Genomic DNA, 16,046 nt, shown 5'->3' with positions numbered 1-16,046 from the left:
AGTATGGTGAAATAATCTATGCTGCATGCTACACTAAGGAAGATTTAGAGACCAGACCAATTGACTCCCTGTCTGACCCAGATAGACTTGCTCCCAATCTTGACTAGTTTCAGATGGCACTACTAAGCGAAAGTAAAATTATTGCCAAGATTTTGTGTTCAGTTCATCTAAATCTGTTTTCTAGAACTGCTAGCTGAAGGAGCTCCCAGGCTAAGGCATACTGAATTCAGTACTAGAGACTTTTTTGGATCTTGTGAATTGGCTGAGTAAACTGGGTGATTGGTGTTGATTTGACCTTAACTCTGCTCTGCCATAAGATGTGACTGTGCAATCCCTAAAGGTATTCCAAGAGTGTGCACAATGTTCTAACATGGAGGCAAACTTAATTCCTTTTCTGTTTCCTTGGAAGTTGCTTTTTTATTTATTTATTTATTTATTTATTTATTTATTTAGACAGAGTCTCACTCTGTCACCCAGACTGGAGTGTAATGGCATGATCTCGGCTCACTGCAGCCTTCTCCTCCTGGGTTCAAGTGATTCTCCTGCCTCAGCCTACCGAGTAGCTGGGATTACAGGCACCCACCACCATGCCCAGCTAATTTTTTGTGATTTTACTAGAGACAGAGTTTTTACCAGATTGGCCAGGCTGGTCTCAAACTCCTCACCTCAGGTGATTCACCCACCTCGGCCTCCCAAAGTGCACGGATTACAGGCGTGAGCCACCATGCCCGGCCTGGTGGAGTTTTTTCTTAACTCAGGAGTTTTTTCTTAACTCCTGAGTTCTAGGCATTTTCTTTTTTATATTTTTTTCATGCTAAACAATGGCATTTAATTTTTACAAGAGGATATCTCACCATCCTTTTCTGAGATTGCTGCATACTGTAATTGATTTGAAACTTACGTAAATGATTATGTAGCTTACAGCTTTAGATCAAATTGTCCTTACAGACTGAGGTGGTAATACTAGAACTTTATCTGTTTTTGACAAAATGATTTAAGAGATACTACATATATAGTTTCTATGGTTTCTAAACTCCCTCATTGTGTGTTTGTGTGTGTGTGCATGTGCACATGTAGGAAAAAAATAGGAAAAACATAAATCCTATGGTAAGAATGTAACTTCCATGACATATAATACAGAAAATAAAAATTTCATAGTTTTCTGCTTTTCTCTTCTTGGGCCACAAATCAACTGATGTTTGAAAGTTATTCTGAAAACATTATTCTAGCAAGTCTGGGGGCTTTGGTATGAGAATACAATTAACCTAAGAGTTTAATTTGTGTGTTTGATTTTTGGTATAACAAAATGTGTCTATATATTGTTTTTATAGTTGATAAGATTCCTTTTTAAAATTCAGCCTCAAAAATTTTAGAAAAACAATTCTGCCCTAACACAGACATCCTGAACACTACCATGCTTGTAATTAGTTTGTGTCCAAAATAATCCTGTTCACACACTTAAGTGTCTGCTTATATAGAATTTCAACTCATCTAGGAAGAAATATAATAACAATAAACATTGATGGCCAAATCAAAACAGCATGAGGCTCCCAACAAATGTTTATAAAAACATTTGTTTTCTTATAGTCAGTTTAATTTTGAAATTTATGCTCATGTCTGTGTACAAGGACGGTTTCTTTGGGACTCTGCTACTTCCCCCACCTTCTGAAAAGCAAACACAAATCTTAACCCAGGCCCCCCACATGACATGACTCACCAGAAACAGGCACCATAATGAGAAGTCAGGCCTTCAGGTATGTCACTCTGAGACCACCCTACTAGAGGAGAACTAAGATCACAAAGCCAAGGTCCCTTATGGCAACCTTGGTAATTAGACACTAATAATAGATTGAAGGTGTAAAATTCACCTCAACTCAGCCACAGACTAAACAATCCAGATGAAGAGAGAAAGATTTTTGTGAGAAGGAGAGAGAATCCATTACAATGCTACCAGGTACTTTGCAAAAACATATAGACTTAGACAGTATAATGGAATAACAATGACTGTTTTGAAACTAATTGTATTATATCTGAGTGAAACCCCTACACCTCATTATGAATCTTTAGAATTTTGTGAATTAACATTAGCTTGATTTTTATTCTTAAGGTTGCCAACTTCAACAATCCCCTAAGTCTGACTTTTTGTTGTTGTTGTTTATGTCTTTGCTTTTCTTATGGAGGACATTAATTTCACATTTGAGGGAAAAAAATTGATGTAGTATATAGATGGATATTTCTCTTACTGTGAAAGAAAATGTATACAGTTAAATAGAGAAGGGATGTTATCAACCTGTGATATGTGATATGTGATTCTGCCCAGAGATCGTTTAGAACTGGTTCTTCTTTTTGTTCTGCAAGATCCAATGTCAACCTACATTTCCCTCAGAAAAGCGTTTTGTCATATAAAAAAGGAGAAAATTCCAGAGAAACATACACAATTTACAATTTAAAAAGAATATTTTAAAATGCCCTTATTAAACTTTTCAGAGTATTAGAATTAACTTTTTTGAAAAGGACTTGAATTGAAATTTGAAAATGGAGTCATGAAAATAATATAGAAGGAATCTGAAATTTGCAGCATGGTGTGGCTAAAGAGTAACATGTCCGAGTGTTCAGCAACAGTCGTGTCTGTAAGGATCCTCAGGTTTCGTTATGATTAGCTGTTTCTAAATTTATGACTAATGTCTTTTCAACAACATATAATTTTAGCAGCTTCTGATAACTCAGGTTTGATCCATGAAATTAATAACTGACTAGTGATGATTCAAGATGATTGAAGTACATATGTCTAAATGTTGTGATGCGTGAGTGGGAAGGACCGGGGCGAGATAAACATATTCTTTAAAGGATTAAAACATTCAAATCTTTCTTTTGCTGAAGCAAATAACAAAACCCTACTTAAGTTTATATTTGTCTAGTCACCACAGTCTTCGTGAGCACTGTGAGCTTTCAGATAGTTTCCAAATGAGGCTCAGATGTTGAACTGCCAGAGTAACTTACCTGTTTACTTAACAAAAATCATACTAAGCACCTGTCATGTCTGCCAGTATGTTTCTCATTTTCTTTACAATAAGGAGGGTTTATGGCTTCCAACACCAGAGCCTAAGCCACTGCCTCACATGTCAGGGCCCCTGTCTGGCTTTTAACTGAAGACTCTGATTCCATGAATATAATGTTGCTCTGTGATGACACCAAGAACCACACGAATGAGCTTTTAAAGTTCTGCATAGTGGCATCAGTCATCATAGACAGGGGAAGAAGATCCTCTCAGGACAGTGCTAAGCATATGGAAGTGACAGAAGTGTACATCTTGGCTGATTGCTAATTGTGACATTCCTATCATTAATTGAATGAACTAAAATAACTGGAAGAAGAAAATTATTGACTTAATGAGATAAAAAGAAATCTCACCTTTTGGGATCTACAATTTTGTAGAGTTTTCCATTGTGAGTCTGGGTCATACTTTTACTGCTTGATAAAATGTAAACTTCACCTGTTAAAGAAAGAAATAACAGTAAGCAAATGTATAGCAGCACAGGTCCTTACTTCCTATTGCCTGGCAGTTATTCTGTATGTAAATCTATCTCCATCTGTCCACAAGAAAATCACTTGCCTAAAGATTATGCAAGAGTCTCACATGTCTGCCTTTACAGTGCATCCAGAATTCCAGATTCCAGTCATTCCTTTCCATATCCCACTACTACTCCAGTGCAAGCAGATATTATTTCTCATCTAGATTATGGTAACAGCTGTCTAACTGAGCTCCCTGTTGCCACTCTTGTTCTTCAGTGTGTATTCTCAATGTACCAGCCACAGCGATTCTTTTCACAAGAGTTAGATCATGTAAGTTGGATCACACTCCTTTGTTTCAATGCCCTGCAATAGCTTCTTATCTCATTCAGAGCAAAAGCAAGTCCTGACAGTAGCACTTACTGCTATAGCCTCATCTGCAACATTTTGCCCTCTTGTTCACTCTTCTCTAGCCTCACTGGCTTGTGGTTTCACACATGGGAGGCAAGTTCCCAACTCAGGCTCCTGTCTCAGGTTCTTGCTGTTCCAGGCCCCTATTACAGGCCCCATCTTCCTGTGAGTCTCCACTAGGTTCATCTTTTCCCCCTCCTTCAAGGCTGTACTTAAATATCACCTTTCCTGACTGCACTTTAAAATCGCACGTTCCCCAACTCCCAACAAATTCCTCTTCACTACTAGATTTTTCTTCAAAGCATTTATCACCAATTTATATACAGTATTTTTAAAAATTTATTTTGATTTTCCTCCTCCTATGCAACATAAATTTCATGACACTGGTTTAGACTTGTCTTTTTTCCTTTTTTTTGACGGAGTGTCGCTCTGTCACCCAGGCTGGAGTGCAGTGGCGCGATCTCGGCTCGCTGCAAGAGTTTACCCCATTCTCCTGCCTCAGCCTCCCGAGTAGCTGGGACTACAGGCACCCACCACCACGCCTGGCTAATTTTTTTTTTTTTCTATTTTTAGTACAGACGGGGTTTCATCGTGTTAGCCAGGATGGTCTCTATCTCCTGAGCTCGTGATCCACCCACCTTGGCCTCCCAAAGTGCTGGGATTACAGACCTGAGCCGTCGCGCCCAGCCGACTTTTTGTCTGGTTATCCACTGCTGCATCCCCAGCATCCAGAACAGAGCTTTGCACAGAGTAGGTGCTCAATAAATATTTGTTGAGTGAATATTAAATGGACAAGTTTTATCTTGATTTATTTCTGTGCAAGATTGATACATGTTAGTTATCAAGTTGTTACTGTTAATTGATAATTTGAGGCCACATGAAATTGGGTTGTGCCTTCTTAATCTTTAGCTTTTTTGGAAGATATGAAAGTACATCACAATATGTTAAAATAAACACTGGCGGAGAGGGGAGAGAAAGACAGAGAGAGAGAGGAAGAGAGAGAGAGAGAGAGACCATGATGCTCAGTCTCAACTCTCTAAACTCTAACTCTCGATGCTAGCTGTGTTCATAATGATGAACTACAACAGATGGGGTACTCTTTTAGGAGAAAACCACCCCATTTATCACCACTACTTCCATATAATTCTATGTGTTGAATTGATCAGGTGAATAGAAAATTAGAAGCTGTATTTATAATTACACACTTATAAAGTTTTAAAATTTATATTTGGTCCTCCCTCATGAAATAATCCTTGATTTAGTATATATTTCTTTTACTATTGTGCATTAAACACACCTTGCTACTTTTCTACTTCTGAAAAAGATTTACACAGTTTGTACTAAAAACGTAGGCACAACAGAAAAAATAAAAATGAAAGTACAAAGCAAAGGAATGTAAGCAAAATAATTAAAATTATTTTGTCAAATATTTTATAGTTTACTTCATTTAATCCTCACAACAAATCCGTCCTGACTTTATAGTTAAAAAATAATATGCAAAGTCCCAGACTCTCAATACTTTTATTTCAAAAGGTGCAAAAACTTACTCACTTTCTTATATGGTTCTTCAATTAAAGCTAGGGAGTTTCACATTAAAATGTAAGCCAGTGAAACTGTATTTATTTTAATTATGAGGTATATACAGGGTTGTAGCTTTTGGAGAGTTAGGATTATGTATTTTTATTTTTTAATTTTGCTCCTAAATAGTATTAAGTGGACACAGACATTTGGGATGGTTTACCTAATGGTGGTGATGTTAACATAATGAGTGATGATGAATCATTTGTAGCAAGGTCTGGGAAAATCAGAATTATTCAGTCACAATATCTAAAGATTCATCTCTAACTCAGACACAAACCATTCTTTGTGCGATCTTGGCTCACTGCAACCTCCACCTCTAGGGTTCAAGCGATTCTCCTGCCTCAGCCTCCCAAGTAACTGTGATTACAGGGGCCTGCCACTATACCCAGCTGATTTTTTGTAGTTTTTGTAGAGATAGGGTTGCACCACGTTGGCCAGACTGGTCTCGGACTCCCAACGTCAGATGATCCACCTGCCTTGGCCTCCCAAATTGCTGGGATTACAGGCGTAAGCCACGATGCCTGGCCTCATTCTTTTACTTTTGAAATCATTGTTTGCCAGTGAAATTAAAATTATATTACAGAGGATGTAAGTGAGGAAAAGTATCTTTCTGATTCCTTTGAGTGGGGTAAGGGAATGTTAAGGAAAATTTTTAAATTGCTTTCAATACTGGAACAAGAAAAGAATAGACTGGATTCTCTTCTTTGAGTTATTATGTTCCTGTGGCTCTGAAACGTATCTTATGTGTTTCAACAGTCTTGTCTGAGTCCCTTATTATTCTAAGTAAAGGGCATGAAACTATTTCTGATGAAGTCTCCATTTGATGTAAAAAATCAAAATCTGAAGTTTTAGAGAAAATATTCTAATTTTGATGAGAAGCATACATTCTTCTTTATGCCTAGAAATTTATCTCTGAGGCTAAAGGAGCATAGTAGTTATGGTTTGTTTGATTATTATTATTATTATTATTATTTTGAGACGGAGTCTCGCTCTGTCCCCCAGGCTGCAGTGCAGTGGCGCAATCTCGGCTCACTGCAAGCTCCGCCTCCCGGGTTTATGCCATTCTCCTGCCTCAGACTCCCAAGTAGCTGGGACTACAGGCGCCCGCCATCTCGCCTGGCTAATTTTTTGTATTTTTTAGTAGAGACGGGGTTTCACCGTGTTAGCCAGGATGGTCTCGATCTCCTGACCTCGTGATCCACCCATCTTGGCCTCCCAAAGTGCTGGGATTACAGCTTGAGCCACCGCGCCCGGCCTGAATATTATTTTTTAAAGGGAGTCACTATGAAACTACATTTATGTCTGTAATTTGAATTAGTAGAGAGTAAAATATTTACTCACTGATGAATCATATTTCAATTTCAACTTATTTTTTGCTTTTTAAGCTGCATACATTTTGATAAACATGCCAAGAAATACACTATATGTTATACCATAGATTGTCCCATGAGAACATAATTTCAATTTTATTGGAAAGAAGATCTGTACTCAGATCATCTTGCTCAAATTTCATGCCCCCATGGGCAAAAGGAAAAAAGAAAAAAGAAATAGCAGATAAGGCAAGTTTCAGATTCCAGCAAAACTTTTTTATTTATTCCAAGAGACATGGATAAATGGAAAGGTTTTTAGATAGAGAATATATACAAATTACTCAGATGTATAATCAAACATATCATTAAACATTTTAAAAATTATCTCTTCAGGACTAAAAAATTATTTTTCCTGCCTCCCATTTTTCTGCCTTATATTTTAGTATTCTAGTGTGAAAATAAAATATAAAGGCCCTCAGGAAAAGTTTCTGGTAGAGAATATGTAACTGGACCATCTTAATCTCTGGAGTAGGTAATCTTTGCTGTAGATTACATTTCCAACAAGTAGAGGATAAGATTGCTATATTTATGCTTCAAGGCAGATTGTACAGTACCTAGTTCATCTTCTCCAAATCCCAAGATGTGACCGGAAAAGTAGCCTCTACAGGACCCACTAGTGCCGAGACAGAGTGGTTTTTCTTGCCATTGCTTTGTCACAGGACTTTGCTGGAGAGTTAAGAAATTCCTACAACAAAACATAACATAAACCTACAATGAATACATACTTTTGTTTAATGATGACAATAAAATGTCTAAAATAAAATTCATAACAAACAATTGCTTTGCCATAGACCTGGCTTCTAAAGGGGAAAATAATAAAGCCCATAATGTGTGTGAGTACTGTGAAATTCCCATATGTGGAGAAAGTACTGAAAGATAGGATTTTGTTTGGAGGGGGCACTAAAAGTACCTGAGTATGAGAAAAGCCCTCCCCTTCATCCAGAGAATGATACTTCCTCGCCAGGACTAGAATCCATGCTGTGCTATTAATCAGAGAGAGGGGCAGGGGAAGAGCATGGGGTCAGTACATTTTTCTAGTTCCTTGTAGCGACCAAGAGTATCAGCTCTGCCATATGCCTGAATGCCAGTGACTTAGGAAACAAGATTCTTAATTTGGATTTTGTCACAGAGTTTCTTACAATTATCCACAATGTGACCTTGAAAATTGAGACTAAAATTTAATTTTGTATTATTCCTACTTATAGAGACAAATTTTATTATCTTGCTTAAAGTCCTGAAAATTTGGCAAAACCAAAAATCTTGAGCCTTCCAGTATAATTAAAAAAATATTTATACGGCAAGTAAAATAATAGTTTTCAAATTATTTATTGTCATGGTAAATTTATGTTGAGGATGAAGGGAAGAGCCCAAATAATATGAAAAGTCCATCTGAAGACTTCTGTGCACTTAAAAATTATTTTATAAAATTTATCAAGCCTGTTGAGAGAGCATCTTTTTGGAAGTTCTTCAATTAAACCACTATATCTATGGAACTAACAGTAAATACTATTTATGTGTGATCCCCATCTGACACACAAAAAGAGACAATCATTTGAATATTTTGTGGCAGTTTGCCAAATGATTAATGGGTATGTCATTTGATATGTCATACTGTTGTGGTATCAGGAAACCTACCCATTACGATCTCCAAACACATAGCTTCCATACAGTCTTTCTGACTGGCAGCCCCGGTATACAAATCCACCAACCAAAGGACCATTACTGAACGGCTTGAATTCTAAAAGTGATGGCTCACTTTCTGAAAAGAAACATAGCATTAGATCAAATGAAACATATTTTCGTAAAGTTAAAGGAATGTATACCAAACAACAACTACTACAGTGATTTAACTCTGAAATGTGTTCTATGATACACCAAAGGGTTTCTTGCTAGGGATATTTAATGAAAGCAGTCTTTGCTAAATAACATCAACATTAAAAGACCTCCATGTACAGCTAAATGAAATGAGCATGCTCTGCAAACGCCTGCTGTTGTAATTTTCAAGACACACCAAGTTTTCAACGAAATTAGAATCTGGATATTTTGTGACTCATGATTATTTACTTTAGAACCAAAATACTTTAAAAAAACGTTTAAGGCTTTACATACTAAGTTTTTGTAGAAATGCTTCTGCATATATTGAGTAAATTGAGACAGACCTCTGTCAAAAGATATAAAATGTTTAAAAGCCTACACTTTAATGAAAATAAAAACATAGTACAGAAAAGGTCTTTAAATACGCATTTATTCTACATGTGAAAATATTGTAACTTAGTCAAGTAATATCTTCATTAAAATATTTTAATGTTCTGTTCATAGAGTTGTGTGGATAACAAAGTCTATTTCAATAACTCCTGATTACATGTGTATAGTCTTGTGCCTCTGTCTTTCTGTTCAGGCCATTACATACTTGGATACCTGCATGCTAATTGTAATGGAAAAGCTCTAAAGCTACTTGCAAACTAATCTGAAAATTACCTTTTATGTATTTAATATCAAATAAGTCATTATCAACAGATTTTATCAAAGGCTTTTGTGGAAAGATGGTAATTTTAATGACCTCTTCCCCTTCCTTGTGATTATGGTGTATATGATACTACAAAAAAGTAGAAAAGGTAAGAGAAATTTTAAATAATGAGCACACTGAAAGGTAGCATAATTGAACAATTAAGGTCACAGACTCTTGAGTTAGGCTGCTCAGATTCAAATCCAGACTCTGCCACTTTGTATTGTGTGACAATTAATCTTTCTGTGCCTCAGTTTCCTCATTTGTACAATGTGGCCAATGATAGTGCCTATCACATAGAGTTGTTCTGTAAAGGAAATGAATATAAAGTGCTTACTATAGGGTCTGGCATGTAGTAAGCACTGTAGATGTGTTTTAAAATAAATAAATGTAGTGCTGTTAATATTGTAACCAATTTTAGCTTAACCTCAATTAATGTGACTGTAGAATTTTGTTTAATCTACAAATATAGCCAAAATTCCATCGAGCTAGTGACTCATTAGTTTTTTTTTTTTTTCAAATCACATTACTCTTTGGTTTGGCTTTTAAAAGATGCGCGTGCGCGCACACACACACACCTAAAAAAAGTAAAATAACTGAATACCACATGAACTAACACAGCTGCTTCATTCCTGGTGTTAAACAAATATCTGTATTGAATGAGTAAATAGAAAAAGCAATCAATTTAATAATCTTAATCTACTGTGCTTCCTGAATCATAATAATGGTTGATATATTGCTTCCTTCAAAAGGAATAAATAGTAAAATATTGAAAAAACTAAGTGTTTTGAACTTTATTATTATCCAACTTTATATTTTTACATGTTCTCTCTAAATATTCAAGTAATCATGTTATTAAAAATACTGCTTAAATGTCCCATTCCCATGACTTGTTTTTGCAAGTTGATTACTTTGTTTTCTCTAAGATAAACATTTTTTTAAAAAATTACATTCTTATTTGAATCACTTACAATTTTCCTAACTGCTGAGACAGGCATGTTGGATATTGAGAAATGTCTTACTTTTAACACTTTTCTTTGTATATAAGATGTTAAGACAAGCTGCACTCCCCTATTGAATAGAAGTTATTCATCTTGATTCTCTGATGAGCAAAATATAAGCTGCTAACTTTTGAAGGACTGTTAAATTTTTTGGACCTACTGAGAACCTTTCAATCCATGGTAATTAACCAGATGGAACCCTCAGGGCTTGTAAGAGTCACTGGAGCTTTAAAAAGTGAGCAATTTACTCCCTCATGATTGTTAGGCCAGTGTTTTTATGCTTTCCCAAATGCTCATTTTTCAGAAATCCTTTTTTCTTCAATTACTAAATATACTAAAACAAAACTCGAACTAAAGTAAAATCAGCAAATTATGGTCTACATACCATAATCTTTCCCCTTTATAATCTGTAGGATTCTGGCTGATGATCTGTTTTTTCCATTGGAGTCTGAACAAAGTATCGTTAAATTGATGTTTATATCAGTGGGATGTCGATCCACAGCACATCTGCATAACAAGAGGGATGCACATTAATTCCTACCGTGATCTTTTCCAAGCTCAGACTGGAGGTTCCTGACATAGGAAGGAGCCCTTTGTGGACTGGCAAGGATCCTATGAGCAATTTAGTTTGGATCTTCTAGAAAGCACTGAAGGAAGTAGTCCAGTGTGTTTGCTTACTTGGTTGAAGCTTAATCTCTGGAATATATTTCTTAATTTCTCTTGTTATGATTTATAATTTCTTATGTTACAAATGTGCACACTGTCTTAAAAAATTGTTAGTCTGTTCTTAAGGAATATCACATGTATAATACACTGATAAAGTATTGTGAATAAGAACCAGTGTCACCATCCAGGAACAGAAAACCAAACACCACATATTCTCACTCATAAGTGGGAGTTGAACAATGAGAACACATGGACACAGGGAGGGAAACATGACACACCGGGGCCTGTTGCAGAGTGGGGTGCAAGGGGACAAAAAGCATTAGGAGATATACCTAATGCATGTGGGGCTTAAAACCCAGATGACGGGTTGATAGGTGCAGCAAACCACCATGGCACATGTAAACCTATGTAATAAACCTGCATGTTCAGTGTGCATATCCCAGAATTTAAGGTAAAATAACATAAAAAAAAAAAAACAGTGTCACTGTCAACTCATCTCTGTGCCACACAATACAGTACTAGTTATAATATTATTTTTGGGTTTCTTATATGAATTTGCTGCATTCTAAAACTTAGGCTGCTCTAACACAGGAAAACATGTGCTCTAATTCCTGGAATATAGTAAAGCTGGTCCCTACAAAAGTTGAGGTCTTTACGTTGACTCTGTTTTCATGTTTTCCATTCCTAATCTGGGGGCCAGAGTATCTCTGTGACTTAAGCCACTGACAGGAAGCTCCAAAGGGGAGGCATGACTTGCAATTTCATCACTATCATCCTGTTATCTGGTTCAAAGCCAGGAATATAAGAAGGGATCAAGGTTTGTGGAATATTTCAATCACTGAGGGACTGGGTATGAGGAGCTTGGGTTGGGAGAAGAATAAAGTTATATAATACAATTTTTGAAGTTATCAAAAGTGTGGAAAACAGGCTTGCATTGCTTTTAGGTTTCTCAACCTTGGCACTGCTGACGTTTTGGGCCAGGTAATTTTTTGTCTGGGGAGGCTGTGCTGCCAACTGTAGGGTGTTTAGCAGCATCTCTGGCTTCTACACACGAAATGCCAGTAGCATCACTCCCTCACCCTCCACCACACCCTAATTGTGAAAACCAAAAATGTTTCCAGACATTGCCAAATGTCCCCTGGGGGTAAAATTATCCCACTGAGAATCACTGTTCTAGGCCAACAAAATATATTAATTACTTAAAAACAAAATCAAACCATTGGAGCTAATAAAGAAATTTAAAAAATAAGATAAAGAAATGAGAGTTGGTGCTGGTTCTTAAGAGACATAAGAGTCATGAAGCAATTATTAAAAAAAAAAAAAAAAAACAAAACATAAACTGTTGGCTCCAGATGATCTCATTCATGACAGGGAAACCATAAGCCTGACCTGCCAAAGATGGGTTAGTTGTTCTGTGGCAACAGTCCCTTTATTGTCCTCTCTAGTTCAATGATTCACAGAAGACAATGCCTGGCAGGGATCATGATAGAGTCATGCTGTGACTTAAGGTGGAACTAAATCCACATTGGGGAGAACATTTTCCTCTATTACCTTTCTTTGAAGATGGAGAAACTCTGAGAAAAAGAGGTTTGACTTGTTTCCAACAAGAAACAGCAAATCTGCAAAGTAGGCCAGATGGAGTTGCTGGGGGCTTGGAGCTTTGGCTCTGGCTGAATACCAGGTCCACTAAGAACTGCTTGACCATTGTAACCTTCAGTTTCTTATGTGAAAAAGCGCCCTGCCAGTGACACTCTCTGGGTGATACTATAATGGTGGGTATATGTTATTATCTATTTATCTAAACCTACAGAATGCACAACACCAAGAGTGAACCCTAATGTAAACCATGGGCTCTGGGTGATGATCACGTGTCAATGTCAGTTCACCGACTATAACAAATGTTTCTCTATGGGGATGATAATAATGGGAGAGACTATGCATGTGTGGAGGTAAGGGTAATATAAAAATGTCTATACCTTTATCTCAATTTTGCTGTCCTGAAAACTAGTCTATTAATAAAAGGGGAGTGGGAGAAGTGGGGCTGATGGTGAGCCTTGCTGAGAAGCAGAGAGGAGATGAAGTACACAAGATACTTAGTTCAGCACCCTGCAGCAAAGTGCTTAACAAAAGTTTGCTTTATTTTTAGCCAATAATTAATTTAGTTTTCTTTCTACTTTATTAAATCGTCTTCTGCTTAGAATACTCTTGGAGGGAAGTGGAATATAAACACCAACTTTTCCTTCAGCCCTCTGCCACCAGAGGTGGGGAGGCCCCGCAGCACAGGCATCTTGCCACACATCTGCTCTGTAAAGCACCTCATCCCATGTTTTTGCACTGAGGTTCAGGACCCCCAGGAAGGTTGTGAGAAAGCTCCAGTGGGATTGTGGTGACTCAGGCTGCCTGACTTCAAAGTGTTGCTTTGTGGTGGTATCTGTGAGTTCTGAGCTCTAGGAATGGAATGTGACAGTTTCCTCCACATCCTGAACCCACCTTAAGTATTCCCTGTCGCACAGATTTTAAGATCTGCTGAGATGCCAAAAAGGAAATGAACTGTAGCCTTGGGTTTGATGGAGGGGAGATGAAGGGCATGAGGGATTATAAAAATAAAAAGTTTGAGAAATATTCACCTTGCACATAGTGAACACTCAATAAACATTAAATGGTAATAATAACTTACCTAGTAAATGAATAGATGTGGCTAGATATCCCTGAGTAGGAATAATAGATCATAGACTGGATGAAGCTTTTGTTACTGAATTGCTGTATTATACTTCATAGCATTTTTACAAAATGTACCCCAAATTTCTCACTCTACATACTTTTTAGTTTTCTTTTGTTTTGGTTCATTACAGTACCAAGAGTTAATATGGAGTCCTTTAGTATTTGCAATGTTTTCAAAGTGAAATAAAAGTTAATATTTCACTCAACTCCTTGCAAATTAACACTGCAGCATCATATTTTAAATGAAGCTATGATAATAAGAATTGCAATTTATTTAAAACTTACCAGGGGTCAGACACACTATTTGGTACTTTACTTACAGATTTTTATTTAATCATTGCAAGGCAGTTATTATTACCCTCATGTAATATATAAAGAACTTAAGATTCAGTGGGATTTAAGGAGACAGATCAAAAAGTGTATCTCTCTAAACTGTTCAGATTAAAGTCTTGGTCATTACACTAGTCCAATAGTGTTTATCTGATAATAACCTCTCCACATTCTAAGGTGAATTTTTCTCCATGAATTTGTCCTTTTCCTTGTCTAATCTGCCTTCTCAATCTGCTTCTCACAATAATAGAAGACGGAGTGCTAAATACTCACTTGAGTAAAGACCTGTTGTGATTTCAGAGGCTCGGCCTTAGATACCATCTTTGGCTGCTTTGTGATGGTATATGCTCTATGCTATATTTTCCCGGTTGCCGGATCCCCGCCTGGCTTTAAAGCTGGGGAGAAGACAGACGTGTTCTCACCTGCCTGGATCGTGGAGCCCATGAGCAAACACTTCAGGGGGCTGGTTGGTGCTGTTGAAGTGTGGGTTGCTCCTTGGTATGGAATAAGGCACGTTGCACATGTCTGTGTCCACATCCAGCCGTAGCACTGAGCCTGTGAAATCACTGAGAAATTGGGGGACAGAATATGTGTTTTACATTTTCATTATATATCTCACCTATATTAAATATGGTGAGGTTGCTCTATTGATGAAAGAATCATCCCCTTAGTTGAAATAAAATATTAAAGTGGCTGGATGCAGTGGCTTATGTCTGTAATCCCAGCACTTTGGGAAGCCAAGGTGAGAGGATTGTTTGATGCCAAGAGTTCAAGGCTAGCCTGGCGACATAGCGAGACTCCATCTCCACAAATTTTTTTTTTTTGACGGAGTCTCGCTCTGTCATCCAGGCTAGAGTACAGTGGTGTGGTCTCGGCTCACTGCAAGCTCTTCCTCCTGGATTCACGCCATTCTCCTGCCTCAGCCTCCTGAGTAGCTGGGACTACAGGGGCCCGCCACCACGCTTGGCTAATTTTTTGTATTTTTAGTAGAGATGGGTTTTCACCGTGTTAGCCAGGATGGTCTTGATCTCCTGACCTCGTGATCCACCCACCTTGGCCTTCCAAAGTGCTGGGATTACAGGCGTGAGCCACCGCGCCCGGCCTACAGAAAATTTTAAAATGAGCCAGATGTGGTGGCATGAGGCCAGGAGGATCTCTTGAGCCCAGGGGTTTCAAGCCACGGTGAGCCATGATGGTGCCGCTACATGCTAGCCAGAGCAATAGAGTGAGACTTTGTCTGAATAAATAAGTGAGTAATTAAATAAAATAAATTCCTTATTGTGGAAAATGAAACCAGGGCATTCCAGACAAGCAACTGAACCAAGACACAGTGTGATGGTGGTGGCTGAGGACTGTGGCATCAGCAGTACGCTGCTTTTTTTTTTTTTTTTTTCTGCCTCTGTTCTCTTAATTTTTGTCAGCCTACATCTATGTATTCTATATTCCCCAAGCAGCTTCGCTGGGCGATCTTAGCCCATTACGCAGTGTTGAGAGGCAGTATGGTTGTACAGGGCCACTGCTTTTCAGTGCTGTGTGTAGCAGAGGCAGCCCTGGAGCAGAGAACTACACAAGAGTAACTCTTTTCATGACAAACAAAAGATCACATAGCATATTAGTGAATTCCTCTCCATTTCATAAATGCAGACACTGACTACAAAAGTTAAGTATTTAAACAAGGTGACCTTTCAAAGATGGTTTTTTTTTGTTTGTTTGTTTGTTTGTTTGTTTGTTTGAGACGGAGTCTTGCTCTGCCACCCAGGCTGGAGTGCAGTGGCCGGATCTCAGCTCACTGCAAGCTCCGCCTCCCGGGTTTATGCCATTCTCCTGCCTCAGCCTCCCGAGTAGCTGGGACTATAGGCGCCCGCCTCGTCGCCCGGCTAGTTTTTTGTATTTTTAAGTAGAGACAGGGTTTCACCGTATTAGCCAGGATGGTCTCGATCTCCTGACCTC

At 37.8% G+C, this 16,046-nt stretch overlaps 1 protein-coding gene across 2 annotated transcripts in view; it reads right to left on the bottom strand.

Moving 5' to 3' along the window:
* HHIP (hedgehog interacting protein) overlaps nucleotides 1-16,046 on the bottom strand; it is a 101,799-nt gene that overhangs the window by 19,134 nt on the left and 66,619 nt on the right. For both annotated transcript variants that reach the window (XM_033215375.1, XM_033215374.1), the window contains exons 7-11: nucleotides 14,519-14,662; nucleotides 10,765-10,886; nucleotides 8,508-8,631; nucleotides 7,427-7,557; nucleotides 3,412-3,493 (exon numbers count right to left, since the gene is read on the bottom strand). In XM_033215375.1, the coding sequence (XP_033071266.1) occupies nucleotides 3,412-3,493; nucleotides 7,427-7,557; nucleotides 8,508-8,631; nucleotides 10,765-10,886; nucleotides 14,519-14,662 (603 nt within the window). The remainder of the gene's footprint in view (nucleotides 1-3,411; nucleotides 3,494-7,426; nucleotides 7,558-8,507; nucleotides 8,632-10,764; nucleotides 10,887-14,518; nucleotides 14,663-16,046) is intronic.

Source organism: Trachypithecus francoisi, unplaced genomic scaffold (assembly GCF_009764315.1).
Source record: "Trachypithecus francoisi isolate TF-2019V2 unplaced genomic scaffold, Tfra_2.0 Lachesis_group1, whole genome shotgun sequence".
Classification (NCBI taxonomy): domain Eukaryota; kingdom Metazoa; phylum Chordata; class Mammalia; order Primates; family Cercopithecidae; genus Trachypithecus; species Trachypithecus francoisi.
This window is presented reverse-complemented; position numbering and strand designations above follow the sequence as displayed.